This window comes from Lipotes vexillifer, unplaced genomic scaffold, assembly GCF_000442215.2.
Source record: "Lipotes vexillifer unplaced genomic scaffold, Lipotes_vexillifer_v1.1 scaffold276, whole genome shotgun sequence".
Classification (NCBI taxonomy): domain Eukaryota; kingdom Metazoa; phylum Chordata; class Mammalia; order Artiodactyla; family Lipotidae; genus Lipotes; species Lipotes vexillifer.
In genome coordinates this window covers 731,510-750,343 of record NW_006782461.1, presented here as the reverse complement: position 1 = coordinate 750,343, position 18,834 = coordinate 731,510, and the positions used below count along the sequence as shown (strand labels likewise).

The 18,834-nt window shown below is 40.7% G+C and overlaps 2 protein-coding genes and 1 non-coding gene across 3 annotated transcripts in view; 2 read left to right on the top strand and 1 right to left on the bottom strand.

Annotated features, from left to right (window-relative positions):
- Positions 1-4,137, bottom strand: part of RSF1 (remodeling and spacing factor 1) — a 165,161-nt gene extending 161,024 nt beyond the window's left edge. Inside the window, 1 exon segment of the mRNA XM_007455302.1 lies at positions 3,831-4,137. Coding sequence (XP_007455364.1) covers positions 3,831-4,017 — 187 coding nt within the window. The 5' untranslated portion in view covers positions 4,018-4,137.
- Positions 1,144-1,215, top strand: TRNAE-UUC (transfer RNA glutamic acid (anticodon UUC)). The gene has a single exon. It is a non-coding gene; the product is annotated as a tRNA-Glu (tRNA).
- A 357-nt stretch (positions 4,138-4,494) lies between the features above and the next one.
- Positions 4,495-18,834, top strand: part of AAMDC (adipogenesis associated Mth938 domain containing) — a 32,929-nt gene continuing 18,589 nt past the window's right edge. Inside the window, exons 1-2 of the mRNA XM_007455301.1 lie at positions 4,495-4,546; positions 12,795-12,944. Coding sequence (XP_007455363.1) covers positions 12,813-12,944 — 132 coding nt within the window. The 5' untranslated portion in view covers positions 4,495-4,546; positions 12,795-12,812. The remainder of the gene's footprint in view (positions 4,547-12,794; positions 12,945-18,834) is intronic.

Here is an 18,834-nt window from a genome sequence, read left to right as displayed (position 1 = left end):
AAAACAAACCAAAAAACTAATGATTCAACTTATTTAATACTATACAGTAACTCAGTCAACCTTATCCATACACACCTTAATAGACTGTTATTAGATACATATAACTTCTCAATCAGTACCCATACAAAGACTATGCTTAAAGAATGAAAAACTATATTTTCCTCTTGAAGAAGAATGCCCTCTGGAGGAGAGGGAAGATACTTGGGAGCCTTGGATGTTGGTAATTCCACAAAGTCAATGTCCACTTTTGTTTACAGTCATACCTCCTGATCAACCACCTCCCATCAAGAGGAAGCTGGGGGGAGGTCCATACAGAGCACAGAATTGGGAAGGCTACAGTAGACTGAGGGAGAGGTAATAAAACATACCTTCAGTTGGCACATTCTTTTCCTATTCTAACTAATATCAATAACAAATCTAAGATTCTACCAAAAACTGTATAATCTTGGGCACTGGACAGCTGAATCAATCTCTTGAACCTTAGTTTCTATGCCTGCCAAATAGGAATAATAGTACCAACCTCAGAGAATAGTTTTAAGAAATAAGGAGATGATGTTTGCACATAGTAAATGCTCAATAAATGGGAGCTTATATCCTTAAGACTAAACAAGTAGTTTATAGAACCAAATTTAATAATTGACACTGTAGGGGATGAAGAGCATTCTAAGCTGAAGCCATAATGTCAAATTAAGACTTATAAACAAAAATTTAAGGGAAAGATCATAAAGGGCCTAAACAAGGACAATATAGAGAAACACAGCCTTGTCCAAAGATGTCATAATGTCGACATACCTACAACAATGACTAGGTAAAAAAGAATTTAACTGGCAACTCAGGAGAATATACTTTACAAACCTTTTAAGGAATAATCACACTAGGAAAAACCAAAAGTTTTATAAAATAGGATTATTGAAATGGCACTAAGAACTGCCTTTTAAAAACACTAAAATGTATATAGAGCAAAACTCCTTTGATTATAACAGACTTTTCCCCAAGAGCACAACAGCTCAACATTACACTGTGCTTAAACTCCTTTCTCACTACAAGCTAAAAATTTAACATTTTCATTCCAAATGTACTTTTGTGTCTTCTACCTCACAAATATCTTTAATAAAACCTGTAATACAAGAATATTTAGGTAATTCCCTGGCGGTCCAGTGGTTAGGACTTGGCACTTTCACTACCAGGGTCCAGGTTCAATCCCTGGTCGGGGAACTAAGATCCAGCAGGCAGTACATGTCCAAAAAAAAAAAGAATATTTATAAGTACTTGGTTTATGAAAGGATTTTTGAAACATTTCATTTGATCCTCAGATATTACCTCTATTTACTCAAGAAACTGAGGTCCATAGAAATTAAGTAATTTGCCCCACAAACTACATATTATTACACTATTCAAGAGGTTGATTCAGCTATCCAGAGATTATCAGCAAAATATTTAGTTCAACTAAAACCAATGTCTTTTAACACTTTCTAGTACACCACAACTCCTTCCCCAAGACTCAGTCCAAATCTTCTTAGTTGGAGCAGTATTACCAACTACTACAAGTAGGTTAACCATCACCAAAGGCCTGAAAATCTTTTCCCTGCACAGTAGCAGCATTTCACCTGCAGAGACTTTTCACTTGCCAAGGATCTTGAACTGTGTAACATTAATTATTATTCTTGGATCACCTTATGACAAGATCGATTATTATAGCTGAAACTATACCAACAGTAATGCATGGCTGAACCCACTGGTATAATCTCTCAACTCGTATTACTTCTCATTTTCTACTTAGCTAGTCGCCCATTGTTCAATCCTAGATAGAAAAGTAACATGAAGTATTAGACTGACTCTGATATTTTTTCTTGTTACTAACAGAAGCCAAATGCAGTGGCCAAAATACTTAAAAGGAATGGAGAAGCAAGCAATCTTATATACCACCCAAAATATAATGCCAGGACAGAAAATTTATGCCTGCATTCCAACTTGGTCCAAATACAGTCCAAAAACAATTTACCAGCAATCCCTTTCCTCAAATTCCCACATTTCTCTCTTATAGATACATTACCATCATTTCCCAAGGTATCCTAAAAGTAACTTATAAGGCACTCTCCTTCATAATGATCATTTCCGTAAAAGAAATATAAATACAATTTGATAGCCATCAAATTGCAATTGAAATTACTATATTGGGGAGTTTAACTTTTCAAGAAATTCTGCAGAAGTCTTTATATAACCTTTTATTTGCCAGAGTTTATGAATGGTAGAGGAGATCTGGGAAGGTAAGAAGAGATATATGCCTGTACCATCACTGCTGTACTAATTTGAGTCTTTGGTAGCCATAATATAATTTTCTCTATAGGTAATATTTTGAACAACTTCACACTTGGGCTCTTCCTAGCTATGTAAATATATTCTGTTAACAGAAACTTCTTCATTTCCATGGAGAATTAAAGAGCGGCCCTTATTTCTTGTAAAGGAAATAGCTATCTGTTTTGCACAATACCCAGTCCACTGTGGCCACCTAATACGGACAAAAAGGGGGGGGAAAAAAAAGACCTATTCGGAAACGTTTCTTCTCCAGCCAAGGGCTGTTCCCAGATAAAGGCAATGCTCAGAGTACAACAAAAAAACCCTTCTCTGAAAAAAGAAATGTGCCAGAAAGCAGAGGCATGGATCGGGAATAAATAGGGAGTGAGTGTATGCGCTCAATGAGGGCTGGAGGCAGCAGGCGCAGCGCGGAGATGCTCCAGCGAAAAGAACCACCAGCCGCCGCCGCAGCAGCAGCAGGAAGTTTCAATGGGGCCGGGCAGAGCATGCGCCCTGAAGCCGCGCGGTGGCCTTATGTGGAAGGAGCACCACTTGCGAACACCAATAATAGACCGGCGGCACCAGAGAGAGAAACATGAGCAACAAGCACCTTCTTCAACTGTTTCCCCTCCGTCTGAGCCCCTCCTCCACCCTACATACTAACCACCCCACCCTACCCTGCAAATGGGAGGGCGACTTCTTCTTCCCCTAAGCCTTATGCCAGGATGAAGGGGGAAGGGACTGGAAAAGTGGGGAGATGCTCTTCTATTATTTGGGGGGAGGTGGGGAGGAGGAAAACTATGGGGGAGGAGAAATTAACCCTCTACCCTCCAAAGTGGAGAAGCTGAACCGACTTCACCCCCCAAAGCGAGAATGGAGGAGGAGGACCCCCTCCTAAGGAGGAGGAGCAAACCTCCGGACTCAGAGGAAGGAGTTTGGGGGGTTAAACCAGCCCTGGAGGGGAAAGGAAAAGAGATCTGACCCGACTCTCTCGGGGGAGTTCCCACTAGAGGGAGGGAGAGATGAAGTGTCCGCTGCCCCCGCCCACCCAGGTGGAGGGAGAGAAAGGGGCGCCCCGAGAAGATGAGCCCAGCCTCCCCGGAGATGGTAGCGAGGATGGTGGGAGGAGGGGAGGGAGTGAGGGAGGAGTAGAGGAGAAAAGCGCAAAGCTGGCCGGAACCTGCGCTCCCCTTCCCCCGCCACCGAGAGGGAGAAGGATTGGGGGGCCCGGCCCCCGCCGCGGGATAGCAGTCCCAGGGGCGGCCGACCAGCACAATGACCCCTCCCCGCCCCCAGCCCAGACCTAGCCCGCGACGCCCCCACCTCTGCTGGGCGTCGGGCGGAGTGGCCCTATGGGGCCTCCGCCCCGCCTCCCCACTGCCCAAGACCCCGGGGGCTGGGAGGAGAAGACCGGCCGGGCTGAACTGCGCCCCAGCGGGAGGACAGAGCCGCGGAGGTCCGGGGTGTCTGTGAAGAGCGGAGAGAAGGAGCATGCCAGGGCCGCTTCCCGCCGGGCGTTCGGGCCCCTAGCTTACCTTCTCCGTTGCCGACGTCCGGCGGCGGAGCTTGCAGCACCCGCTCCAGCTCGGGGAACGGCAACTCGGGCAGGTCGAGCAGCGGCCCGTAGCGCTCCAAGAAGGAGCAGACTACGGCGAAGTTGGGGCAAGAACCCGGGCAGCCCGGAGGAGCCATAGCCACCGCCGCTGCCGCCGCCGCCGCCATTTTGAACTGGAGGATGGAGGAGGAGGCGATAGCGGGGTGGGGGGAGTTGGGGTGCCGAGGAATGGCAGGGCAACCTTACAGACGACAGGAGGCGCTAGAAAGTGGGCACCCCTGCGGATCCGAGAGTCTCAAGCACGGCGCAGCAATCCCACAATACAACGGCGGCCCGGAGCAGTCGAGAACCGAGTCAGACGTAGGAAAGAGAGGCGCCCCGTGCCTTTCGCTTTCGGCTCTCTTTCCGCCCCCCTCCCTCGCTCCTCCCACTTCGGGTTCGCCACTGCCTCGTGTGACAAGGGGAATGAAAACAAGGACTGCGGGGCAGGGAGGCGGGCTGGAAGCTGGAGAGGCGGGAGTTTTAGGAGCGGTGACCAATAGGCTTGAAGGGGCGGAGCTTCACTCGATAACAGGCCAAAAGACTTTTTCAGGGCCGCGCGAGGTGTGGGGGGATCGCCTAGCCGGGTCCTCGGGAGCAAAGGTGAGAGGTAAAGCAGGGAGCCGTTCGAGATCGCTGCTCCTCGGAGGGCGTTCGGTAAGTTTGGGGGGGCACTGCCGGGACAGAAACTGGGACACCAGATGGTGGGGGAAGTTGAGGAGAGTGAATAAGAAGCAACAAAAGAGCAGAATAGGGGGAGAAAAAACGATTCTGAGAAAAAGTTGGAGAAGGGAAAGGTGGAGAGGTGCCCCGAATTAGGGGTTGGGATGGAACCTTTGTATGGAGATGTCTCAGTGAAAGTTTGCTGAGGGATACTGCTAAGGTACAAGAACCGCACCTGTGCTGTAAAGCAGTGTCTGAAAACTCTGGGGGACGAGGGCCTGATGGAACGAGGCTCTGCCGGGATCACTAGTCTGCGGAGTTGGGGCCCTGCTAGGAAATCAGGGTCTAAGGGGACCAGGCTCTTCACAGGGACCAAGGTGTGAGAGGACAGGGCCCTGCTGTGGTTGCCAGCGTGTGAGGGGGAGGGGCTTTGTTGAGGCACGAAGATCTGGGGACCAGGCTCTGTAGCGGCCCAAGATCAGAGGGTGGACTAGGACTGCACTGAGGGTGGACATGGTAGGAAACTTTGTGCAAGGGCAAAAAGTTTGTTACAAGACAGGGTTCCGCTTCGTTGGGAGAAGCAATGAGCATTCTCCCACAAAGAATCTCGGAAAAACCATCAGTAATGCAAAGTAGAATGTGCGGCTTGGTATACAATGTGCATTTTGGTTAAGAGCCTGAGCTTTGGAGTTCAGCAAGACTTGATTTCTAACGGAACCGCTTCAGGACATTGCGGAAGATTTTTTATTTCTTTGAACCTCTGTAAAGTCGGGGTGATAATAGTACCTACAACATAGGATTTTACTAGATAATTCACAGTAAATTGATTAGCACAATGCCCTGGCACACTGTAAATACTTTAAAAATATTAGTTGCTACTATTGAAGAAAATCCCTAAAACTTAGATAAGAGTTCAGCTATTAGTAATTGATAGTTTACTACTTTGAGCCAAAAATTTCAGTGCGCATTTAAAATTTATATAGTATCTACTTACTAAAAAGAATTTCAAAGTATAATATAAACCATTTAAAATAGGACCATTTATAATTAGAGGAAAATAAAGAAATATATAGGCAAGTAATTATATTGGGAACAGAGAAAATGATTACCACAATTAAAAACTGAATTTTGTTCTGCATTTCTAGGTAAAAAAGGAAAAAACTGTAATGTTCTATATCAGACTTATTATCTAAAGAAAGAAAGAATACTCGTTTATCAAGAGAAAAAAATTATATAAGAGGACTTTATTACCTAGAATACTGATTCTTAATCTCAAATAATATACAAACCCTTTTTGGGACTTCCCCATCAGTCCAATGGTTAAGACTCTGCCTTCCAATGCAGGAGGTGAGGGTTCAATCCCTGGTCGGGGAACTAAGATCCCACATACCAGTGGGGTGCAGCAAAAAACTTAAAAAAAAAAAAATTACAAACCCTTTTTATTAATTTATTTATTTTAAAATTTTATTTATTTATTTTTGGCTGTGTTGGGTCTTTGTTGCTGTGCGCGGGCTTTCTCTAGTTGTGGCGAGCAGCAGCTACTCTCCATTGCAGTGCGATTGTGGTGGCTTCTCTTTGCTGCGGAGCATGGGCTCTAGGCATGTGGGCTTCAGTAGTTGTGGCACACAGGCTCAGTAGTTGTGGTGCTGGGGCTTAGTTGCTCCACGGCATGTGGGGTCTTCCCAGACCAGGGCTCGAACCTGTGTCCCCTACTTTGGTAGACGGATTCTTAACCACTGCACCACCAGGGAAGTCCCTACAAACCCTTTTTAAAGGAAAAAAATGTTCTTTTAAAATTTACAAATACTGGGAGGGGAAGGAATTGGAGATTGGGATTGACACATATACACTGTAGATACTATGTATAAAATAGATTACTAACGAGAACATACTGTATAGCACAGGAATTGTACTTAATGCACTGTGGTGACCTAAATGGAAAGGAAATCCAAAAAAGAGGGGATATATGTATATGTATAGCTGATTCATTTTGCTGTACAGTAGAAACTAACACAACATTGTAGAGCAACTATATGCCAATAAAAATTAATTTTATAAAAAAGAAAAAAATTTACAAATACTCTTGAAAATTTCAGTTTAAGAAATACTGATGTAATTAAAGTCTATACAGCAATGTGAATGTACTTCATGCCATTGAACTACACACTTAAAAATGGTTAAAATGATAAGATTTATGTTATGTATATTGTGCCACAATAGAAAAGTTTAAAAAGTGCTCATTTTGGCAGCACAATTAAAATTGGAATGATACAGAGAAGATTAGCATGGCCCCTGCGCAAGGATGACGTGCAAATTCGTGAAGCATTCCATATTTTTATGGGGATATATGTGTATGTATATCTGATTCACTTTGTTATAAAGCAGAAACTAACACACTATTGTAAAGCAATTATACTTCAATAAAGATGTTTAAAAAAAAAGTTAAAAAAAAAAGAAAGAAAAGTCTCACTTTAGGAAAATGTGATGAATTATCATAGCAAAAGAGAGGTCTTAATGTGTAGTAAAATATTTTAAACAACACTGAAATGAAACAGAACTAAACTAAAACATATATTGTATAACAGGGAATATAGCCAATATTTTACAATATAATGGATGTAAATATAGTATAACCTTTAAAAATTGTGTTTTAAAAGTGTGAATCACTGTGTTGTACACCTGAAACTTATATAATGTTGTTCATCAACTATCCCTCAATTAAAAAAATAAATAAATAAACTGAAATATATTGGTAGAACTCTCAAACTCCCAAGTATATATATCTCTATACCTGGGGCCCCGAAGACCCCAGTTTAAGAAAAATTTGACCCAGAACTTATCGGTTTTGCAAAGATACAAAAATCTTCATAAGATCATAACTTAACTGACCTTAAATGAAAGGCAGTACACAATATTAAATAAAATCATATATTTGTGAATGAATTTTGATGGAAAAAAAACCTTCAAACCAAAAGAAAGATTTAGTTATATCATTTTCTGAACACTGCCCCCCTGCCTCTTTCCTTTCTTTCTCTTCGCTTTCAGCTTTTCCAGCACCTCACCTGCTCTCCCATGGGATTGTAAATATAACTTTCTAAAAAAAAAGCTTTATATAATTTTTTTCTTTTCTCAGTGCTGACACTGTTACTCAAAGCGGGGACTGATAAATAAGGTTAGAGTTTCTGCTTTTGTAATCAAGATTGGCATTAGAACAAAGTCCTTGGGCATCAAAAGTTATATCCACCCAAAAGATGAGAGATGTTGTACTACAAAGCAAGGTTTAGGTCATACCTTCACTAAGTCTGTTCTTGGAAAAAAAATAAATGATAAGCACCGCCTCTTCTTGCCTTGGGCTAAGAGAATTTGTGGGTTACAAGAATTTAATCCCAATTTACGTAGCTAAATAATTGCATTATATATATCAGACTAAAAGGTAAAGATAGAAAAAAAAAGTAGCTTTAAAAAAAAACTGTAATTGATTTATTGCTACTTCCATAAAGAAGCCTTTAAATAAGCATTAAATTACCTACACTCAGTCTTTCTTTATGAATAAGAAATTTTTTAAGATAGTTCAAATTTCACATTCTCTTAGGGGAAAAGACAAAATAGTTTTGCATTCAGAATTAGTGACTAGTTTATTCAAAATAGCAAAAAGAAACAAAATGCTCATCAGAAGAAGAATGAGTAAATAAATTGTGATATAGTCTTTCAACAGACTACTACTCAGATTGATACACACTCGATATATATTACAACATAGGTGAATCTCAAAAGCATTTTGAGTGAAAGAAGAAAGACACAAAAGAGTAGGTACTGTAAAATTCCATCAATATGAAGGTCTAGCTAATATATGGGAATAGAAATCAAAAGCTTCTTTTGAGCTTGGAAGGGGACTGACTAGAAAGGTGCACAAGGGAAATTTCGAGATACATTCTGTTCCATGACTAGCAAGTTTATACATTTGTGAAAACTCTTGAACTCTAAAAGATATTTCTGCATTTAATTGAATGTAATTATGCTTTGATTTTAAAATTTAATGGCTTAGCCTTCAATTTTGTCAAATTACATTGATAACAGTCTGCCTTATAATGGAATAATTTATACATATTTCTGTCTCCCCAACATATTATCTTTGCATTTGTCACACAATTTTTTTTACAGATATTGTAATCCTGGCAAATATATATTGAAGTGAACTGGATTCAATTGTGGAGCCAGTTTGGGAATTCCTAATTAGTAATGAGCAAATTTACTTAGGTTTGCTTAAAACTCACTTTTACAAGAAATACTTCTAGAAGTATATGGATATGTTATATGTAGTGAAAAAACTGTTAAATGTCAACAGAAGTAGGAATCTATGGTCTTCAAAATAGTTTCATAGGAAAATGTATGAAAATAAAAAGAAGTAATAAACAAGATTTAATCCAGCCATTTTCTGGTTCTTTCTCTTAATGATAACTGAGTTCTCTGTTGCAATAGAATTGTATTCATTGAAGAAACACTTTTAGAAGTATCTTACCATCTTTTTTCTTAAGCGTTATGCATCAGTCTATTCTTATTTCTTAAGAGCATGGCTGAAACCAATTTCTCTGATGAAATAATTATTTTTACTGAAAGAAAAATTATGTTGGCTTTTTTGTAGAAATGTGTAAGTTGGTCCTAATATTAATATGGAAGTGCAAGGAACCCAGGATATCCTAAACGGTTTTTTAAGTGATGAACAAAGTTGAAGGTCTCACACTTCCTGGTTTCAAAAGTGACTACAAAGCTACAGTAATCAAGACTGTGTAGTACTGCCATAGGATAGCTACTATGGACCAAACTGTGCCTCCCCAAAATTCATATGTTGAAGCCCTAATCCTCAATGGGACTATATTTGGAAATAGAGCCTTTAAGGAGGTAACTAAAGTTAAATGAGGATTGGGGCTGTAATGGGACTGGTATCCTTATAAGAAAAGGAAAAGACATCAAGAGTGCTCATGAACAGAGAAAAGGCCATGTGGGGACAAAGCAAGAAAGAATCCATCTGCATGCCAGGAAGAGAGGTCTCACCAGAAACCAGCCCTGCTGGCACTTTGATCTTGGACTTCCAGTCTCCAGACTATGAGAAAATAAATTTCTGTTGTTTAAGCTACCCAGTCTTTGTTATTTTACTATGGAAACTCTAGCAGACTAGTACAGAAGTCTTTCTCAACCCTCATAACAGTTCATTACAATTTCCTTATACCACTTTTCAAAAGTTAACCTTGTAATTTTTAAAAGTCACCTTTAAAAAACTGTTAGTAATTTGCATATGTCTTCTCTCCTCTAGTGTAATATTAACTTCTCAACAAGAATTATGTTTTATAAATTTGTGTCTTCCTCCCATAGCACCAAAGATAGTGTGTTTATGTCCTTTGTTATATTACACATTTTAAAAATAGGCTAGTAGTTATTAATATTAGGGAGAAATATCACTTTGTTATTGTCTTTATTTGGAGATTAAATACAGTTTAAGGACATGTATATAGGTACCATATTAACAAGGGGTGGACTGTGATGGTTAATTTTGTGTGTCAGCTTGGCGGGACTATAGCACTCAGTTATCCAATCAAACACTAATCTAGGTGCTGCTATGAAGGTGTTTTGTGGACCTAGTTTACATCTACAATTAGTTGACTTTTAAATAAAGAAGATTATCCTCAATACTCTTGGAAGGCCTCATTCAATTAGTTGAAAGGCCGCAAAAGGAAAAGTGAGGTTTCCTTGAAGAAGAAGAAATAACACGTCAATACGGAAATGACAACTCTTGCCTGAGAGCAGCCTGCCAGCCTGCCCTGCACATTTTGCACTAGCCAATCCCCACAATTGCATGAGCCACTTCTGTGAAATAAATCTGTTAATATATATAGTCTACTGGTACTGTTTCTCTGGAGAAACCTGAATCAAGCACCTTTTAGCTATTGTACTTATCAATGCTAGAATTCCCATTTGATTCTTTTTTGAAATGTCTATCTCTTTATTGAGATTCTATATTCATTGAGTCATTGTCATAATTTTTACACTGAAGTATAGTTTTATTTAAATATTTATTTATTTATTTTTGGCTGCGTCGGGTCTTAGTTGCAGCACACAGCCTCTGTAGTTGTGGCATGCAGGCTCTGTAGTTGCAGCACACGGGCTTTGTTGCCCTGCGGCATGCAGGATCTTAGTTCCCTGACCAACGATGGAACCCGTGTCCGCTGCACTGGAAGGCGGATTCTTAACCACTGGACCACCAGGGAAGTCCCTGAGGTATAGTTGATTTACAACATTATATTAGTTTTAGGTATACAACATAGTGATTCAGTATTTTTACAAATTATACTCCACTAAAAGTTACAAGATAATGGCTATAATTTCCTGTGCTATACAATATATCCTTGTTGCGTATCTATTTTATACAGAGCATTTTGTATCTCTTAATCCCATCCCCCTAACTTGCCCATCCTCTGTTTCATCATAATTTTGATTCTTTATGAATAGTTTCCTTTAGTTCTTTGAGCATATTTAGAGTAGCTTCTTTGAAGTCTTTGCTAAATCAAATATATGGGAGTGCTCAGATACTGTTTCAGTTGATGAGTGTGAGCACATTTTTTTGTTTCTTTGCATGTCTTGTAATTTTTTATTGAAAACTGGGTATTTTAGATAATGTATTATAGAGTCTGGATTTGGATTTTCCCCCTACATTGTTGTTCTTAGTTTGTTTCTGTTTAGTCACTTGCCTAAACTAAATCTGTGGATTCTGTCTCCCATGCAATGTGTGGCCACTGAAATCTGTATTAAGGGCTTTTTTTTCCCTCTTTTTTTGTTTTTCGTCCGTGCCACATGGCTTGCGGGAACTCCCCAACCAGGGATTGAACCCTGGTCCCAGAAGTGAAAGTGCCAAGTCTTAATCACTGGACCGTAAGGGAGTTCCCCTTGTTTTTACTTTTAAGCTTGGCTTCCTAGGGGGTCTCCTCTGTGCCTATATATCTTAGTGTACAGCCAAAGATTGTGTTCAAACACCTCAAGCCAGTAAGACTTAACCCTCTCTACTGATGGATCAGTGTGTGTGCTGAGGAGTACATTCAATGTTCAGATGTTTTCATCTCTTCCCTGGCTCTTACATTCTTCTGAGTCCTTCTAAGCCCCCTCACCTCTTCACCTTGCATGTTCTATAGGCTCCATTGGCCCAGAACATTTCCATGACTTAGGCCTATTCCTGTCTTCGATGCATATGCTCACAGCCTTTGCTCCACTCTGGATAGAGAGCTTATCAAGCACCTCTTGGGAATTCCTTTTAAATCCCTGTCTACTCTGACAATCCATTGCTTGTTCCAAACAGGCTTACAATATTAAGGAAGCAGAGTCACCTGCCATCCATAATTACTTGCCACTGAAATCACCAGGTTAACTGAAAATGCTCTAAATCAAGTGAGCCTCCTCTGCCTTAGCAGCAAGACTGTTGGTTTTCACGCCCTGCCCCAATCAAGTTGAACCTCTGTGCCAACAGAACTGTTGTAGGGGCATGGGAGTAATCCCAGGCAAGAACAACAAAACATCTTACTGTTCTTATCTGAAGTTCAGTGGTTTTCATGAATAAGCGTTTTTCAGTTTGCAGTATGTCTTTAATATTATTTCCAGAGGGCCAAATTGTTATTTTGACAGTTTTGTCCAGCTTTATACCTGCTTTTAGGGAAAGGATTTGTCAACTTCCTCACTCCATCATGCTGAAGTAAATCTCCACCTTTAATTTTATCTCTCAAAAATATCCTGAGGGGCCTCCCTGGTGGCGCAGTGGTTGTGAGTCTGCCTGCCGATGCAGGGTTCGTGCCCCGGTCCGGGAGAATCCCACATGCCGCGGAGCGGCTGAACCTGTGCGTCCGGAGCCTGTGTTCCGCAACGGGAGAGGCCGCGGCGGTGAGAGGCCCTCGTACCGCAAAAACAAAAAAAAATCCGGAGAATTCCCTCCAGCGTCTGAGAAGTAATTGTAGTATCTAGTTTCCATGGTTGGATGATTCAGGATCCCAAGAAAAACATTCCACTTTTTAGACCTCTGGAGAAGAAGTGACAACCACATAAATGAGAAAGATTCTTAACTCATAGAGGACCAGGGCTTACTATAATTTGTATACAGCATTATATTTTGAAATACATTCTGTTTATAGTATAGCTCCTGTATTTTGGAGCTGTTTCAACCTTACTTTAAAACTGATTTAGTATATTTTTCTTTTAATTTCAGAGTTCAATTAAGTTCCTTATGTCTTCCCCTGAAATTGCTTCCCTCTCATGGGGGCAAATGAAAGTACACGGCTCTACTAAAATCTATAAGGACTGCAAAGTGTGGCCAGGGGGAAGTCGGGCTTGGGATTGGAGAGAAACAGGAACTGAGGTAAGCTATTAGTGTATGGTTGACACCGCATATGGTTGACACCGCCTAAGGTTGACCAAGTGATTTTCAAACTCCTAAGCCATAATGTCAAAGTTCCAAGTAAAAAGTAACTATTTCTTTCATTCTCTCTCTCGATATAATACACATACCATTAAACTCACCATTAGAGTTTTAAAGTATGCAATTCAATGGATTTTTTGTCATAACCTTGTACAGTAGCTACCACTACTAACTCCAGAATATATTTATCACCCCAAAGGAAACCCCATAACCATTAGCAGTCACTACCCATTCTTCCCTCCCTCCAGCTCCTGGCAACTACTACGCTGTTGCTATAGATGTGCCTATTCTAGATGTTTCATATAAACAAAATCATTCAGTTCTCTTAAGCACATACCTAGGATTGGAAATTCTGGGTCATATGGTAACTCTATGTTTCACCTTTTGAGGAACTGCCAGACTGTTTTCCAAAGTAACTGCACCATTTTACATTATACATGTTAGAAATGTATGATGGATCCAATTTTTCTAAATCCTTCCTCATCAACTCTTGTTTTGCTTTGTTTTTATTATACCATCCTAGTTGATGTGAAATGTTATCTCATTGTGATTTGAAATTTCACTTCCCTTATATTGCAGCTCCTCAAGTATTCTCAGTGTGCCATGCCCAAAATAGGGTCTCCATTCCATGAGTGGAGGTTGGATAAAAGAAGGGAACCCCCTACCTCTCCACCACACTCACTTGGGACTAAGCTTCAGCAATAGATAGCTGCAGGCAGTATGAGAAACATTGATGTCCTGATTCTCCCAGGAAGAAAGCCTTATAGCTGGTAGCTGAGAGAAGCAATAGCCCTATGTTCTTGGCTGCAGCAGTCTGGAGTGGAGTCTCACCTCACTGAACTAGGAGGAGGGAGGCAGGCAGCAGTCTTTCTTGAAATATCACAGATTTTCACCTTTCCTACCAAATATTTTTTCTTGAATACGTATTTCTTAATTTGCTGTTTCCTCTTTGGACCTTTTCCAAAGTCTTTGAATGACTGGGGTTAAAAAAAAATTTTTTTAGGTTATGTTTGTTGGTTTGTTTGTTTTAATAATTTACACTTAGGTGCGAGTAATGGAGCTCTTCATCCAGTAGTGATGGAAGTTGATCCTTCCATTCTGAAGGATAGTTTTGCTGGATATACAATTTGTGATAGACAGTCTTTTTCTTTCAATACTTTGAAAATGTCATCCCACTTTTTTTGGCATTACTGGTTACTAATGAGAAATCAAATGTTATTAAGATTTCTTTGGATTTGACAAGTCACTTCTCTCTTGCTGCTTTCAAAATTCTCTCTTTATATTTAACTTTTGACAATTTGACTATGATACATCTACATGTGGATCTCTTTGAGTTTATCCTACTTAGAATGTATTGAGCTTCATAGATGTGTAGATTGTTGTTCATCATCAAATTTGGGACGTTTTCACCCATTATTTCTTCAAATATTCTTTCTGCCCCTTCTATCTCTTCTCCTCTGTGAAAACTGTTAGGGAGTATGTTGTGTGTTTTTTGGGGGGATTTTTTTGTAGGGGTTTCTGGTGTCCCACAGGTCTCTTGAGGCTCTGTTCATTGTTTTCATTCATTTTTCTATCCTTTTTCTCAGATTGGATCATCTCAATTTACCTATCTTTCAGTTTTGCTGATTCTTACCTGCGATTGTACCCCTTTAGTGAACTTTTCATTTCAATATTGTACTTTTCAGCTCCAGGATTTCCTTTAAAAAATAATTTCTATCTTTTTATTGTTATTCTCTATTTGGTTAGATACTGTTCTCACACTTTCCTTTAGTTCTTTAGATATGGTTTCCTGAAACAATGACAGAAGTTTCCCTGTATGCCTGAAACCAATAGGTGTTGCACTTTATGGTAAGGGGCTCTGTATGCAATTTAGGGTATGCAATCAACACTTAGCCAGACAGTTTAAAACTCTGCTTGCTCCTTGCTTATGCAAACTCTCAAGGGTACCCAGAATTGTGATCTTAGGGCCTTTTCATGTCATTCCTGAGCATGTGCACAATCCTGGACATGTGTATGGCCTTTTCAATACCACGGTTCATACCTGAGCTTTTCAAAGCCCCCATAAACATCTCATTTCTTAATTTTTTCATTTTAGTTTATTGGAACCTCTCATTTGCCCTGTTGTCTACTGCCTCAGGCAGCTGCACTGTTAAACAATTGTCTATGACTGTTTTTGACAAGCTTCTCTGGGATAAAAGATGGTTTGCACTGGCAAGCTCCAAGTCAGATCAAATAAAGACAGCCTATGAGTGGGGCCTTCCAAGGAACCACCAGACAGGTCAAATAATGACAGTTCTCTGGGAATGGGCATTTGAAGGAGCTTTAATCCATCAGGTGATTGCAAAGCTGGTGGTTTTCACTGTGATTCCAGGTTGTTGCTTTCCAAGGTGACCACAGAAGTGGGGATGGGATAGTGGGGTGTGTTAAAGTCCCCCACTGTTATTGTGTTACTGTCAATTTCTCCTTTTACGTTTGTTAACATTTGCTTTATATATTGAGGTGTTCCTATGTATTTACAATTGTTATATCTTCTTCTTCGATTGATCCTTTGATCATTATGTATATGTCCTTCTTTATACAATCTTCATTTTAAAGTCTGCTTTCTCTGATAAAAATATTGCTACTCTGGCTTTGTTTTGATTTCCATTTGCATGGAATATCTTCTACTGTCCCCTCACTTTCAGTCTGTATGTCTCTAGATCTGAAATGAGTCTCTTGTAGGCAGCATATATACAGGTCCTCTTTTGTATCTATTCAGCCAGTGTATATCTTTTGGTTTGAGCATTTAGTTTGTTTACATTTAAGGTAATTATCAATAGGTATGTTACTACTTCCATTTTGTTAATTGTTTTGGATTTGTTTATGAGGTCTTTTTTCCCCTTTCTTTTGTTCTCTTGTGATTTGATGACTATCTTTATTTATTTATTTATTTATTTATTTTTGGCTGTGTTGGGTCTTCATTGCTGCACACAGGCTTTCTCTAGTTGCGGTGAGCGGGTGCTGCTCTTCGTTGCAGTGCATGGGCTTCTCACTGTGGTGGCTTCTCTTGTGGAGCACGGGCTCTAGGCACACAGGCTTCAGTAGCTGTGGCACGTGGGCTCAGTAGTTGTGGCTCGCAGGCTCTAGAGCACAGGCTTGGTAGTTGTGGCGCATGGGCTTTGTTGCTCTGTGGCATGTGGGATCTTCCCAGACCAGGGCTTGAACCCGTGTCCCCTGCATTGGCAGGTGGATTCTTAACCACTGCACCACCAGGGAAGTCCTTGATGACTATCTTTAGTGTTATGTTTGGATTCCTTTTTTTTGTGCATATATCTATTAGAGATTTTTGTTTACAGTGAGGCTTTTGTGTAGCAGTCTGTATATATATATGCTTAAGTTGCTGATCTCTTAATGTCCAATGCATTTTAGATAACGTGCATCTGTACTCTCTTCTCCTCACAATTACTATTTTTTTTTTTTGGCCATGCCACACAGCATGTGGGATCTTAGTTTGCTGACTAGGGATCGAACCCACACCCCCAGCAGTGGAAGCACAGAGTCTTAACCACTGGACCACCAGGGAGGCCCCACAATTACTTTTTTTGATATTATATTTTACATCTAATTGTTTTGTGTATCCCTTAACCACTTATTGTGGTTACAAATAATTTCACTACTTTTGTCATTTAACCTCCCTACTAGCTATATGTTTGGATGATTTCCTACCTTTATCGTATGTTTGCCTTTACCAGTGAGCTTTTCCGTTTCATAATTTTCTTGTTCCTAGTTGTGGCCTTTGCTTTTCTGCCTAGAGAAGTTCCTTTAGCATTTGTAGTAAAGCTGGTTTGGTGGTGCTGAATTCTTTTAGCTTTTGCTTGTCTGTAAAGCTTTTGATTTCTCTGTCAAATCTGAACAAGAGCCTTGTTGGGTAGAGTATTATTTGATTGTAGATTTTTCCTCTTTCATCACTTTAAGTGTATTGTGCCCCTCCTTTCTGGCCTGCAGAGTTTCTGCTGAAAAATCAGCTGATAGCCTTATGGGAGTTCCTTTGTATGTTATTTGTTGCTTTTCCCTTGTTGTTTTCAATATTCTATCTTTAATTTTTGTCATTTTGATTACATGTCTTAGTGTGTTCCTCTGTGGGTTAATCCTGTATGGGACTCTGTGCTTCCTAGACTTTGGTAATTATTTCCTTTCTCAGGTTAGGGAAGGTTTCAGCTACTATCTCTCCAAATGTTTTTTCAGGCCCTTTCTCTCTTCCTCTGGGATCCCTATAATGTGAATATTAGTGTGTTTGAAGTTGTCCCAGAGGTCTCTCAAACTGTCCTCATTTCTTTTCATTTTTTTTTTTCTTCATTCTGTTTGGCGGTGGTGATTTCCACTACTCTGTATTCCAGCTCACTGATCCATTCATCTGCTTCATTTAATCTACTACTGATTCCTTCTAGTGTGTTTTTCATTTCAGTTATTGTATTTGTCAGTTCTGTTTGGTTGTTCTTTATATTTTCTAATTCCTTGTTAAAAACTTCTAATTTCTCACTCAGTGCATCCATTCTCCTCCTGAGTTCTTTGATCATCTTCACGATCATTACTCTGAACTCTTTCATGGGTAGATTGCCTATCTCCATGTCACTTAGTTCTTCCTCTGGGGTTTTATCTTGTTCCTTCATCTGAAACATATTCCTCTGTCTCCTCATCTTTTCTAAATTGCTATTTGTATTTTTATGTATGTGGTAGGTTAGTTATGTATCTCCACCTTGGAAAAGTAGTCCTCTGTAGGAGACGTCCTATGTGTCCCAGGATTACACTCCCTCTCATCACCCAAGGGCCAGGGGCCAGCTGGTCCCAGGGTAGTGTCTAGCCTGCAGCAGGCTGCAGGACTATAGTTTTCTTAGTTCTGATGCCTGCCCCCTGGTGGGTTGAGCTGGGTCTTGGCCCTCTGGTGGGCAGGGCTGTGTCTAGAAGCTGTCTAGAGGTGGCTGTGGGCTCAGGAAGTCTTTAGGCAGCCTGTCTGCTGATGGGTGGGGCTATGTTCCCATCCAGTTTGTTTTTTGGCCTCAGGCATCCCAGCAGTAGAGCCTACAGCCTGTTCCGTTCTGCCGGGTCTTGATGTGCCAAGGTGTGTCAGCCTCCAGGAGAGCTCATGCAGATGAATGCTCCCTGATGTTTCTGCCACCATTGTCTATGTCCCCAGGGTCTCCCCCACCCCAGGAGACCCTCCAAGACCAGCAGGTAAGTCTGGGCCAGTCTTCTATCAAATTACTGCTTTTACCCTTGGTCCCAGGGTGTATGAGATTTTGTGTATGCCCTTTAAGAGCGAAGTTTCCATTTCCATCAATCCTGAGGAGCTTCTGCGTTCAAGTCCTGCTGGCCTTCAAAGCCAAGTCCTCTTCATGGTGCCAGACCCCTGGGCTGGAAGGCCTTACGTGGGGCTCAGAACTCTCACTCCTGTGAGAGAACCTCTGTAATATAATTAATCTCCAGTTTGTGGGTTGCCCACTTGGGAAGTACAGGATTTGATTATATCATGAGTCCACCCCTCCTACCGGTCTCATTGTGGTGCCTTTGTTTTGAACTGCATGCACTCATTGTTTTGATCCAGACATCTAGTTGTTTGTTAGCTACCAACCTGGATCTTAAAGAAAGGAATATACCTTTCTTTATAAAAAGAAAGGATTGGTAAAAGAAATGAGAGGGCTTTGAGATATAGAAGGGACAGAATGGGAGCAGGCTGAGGAATAAGAAGCTGTAATGCTTGTGAACCAAATGACTCCGTTGGATTGTTTCATAGAGTAAAGCTAGTGTGGTGTAAGAATAGGCAGTGGTATGGTTGAGGGTGTCGGGTGTCTGC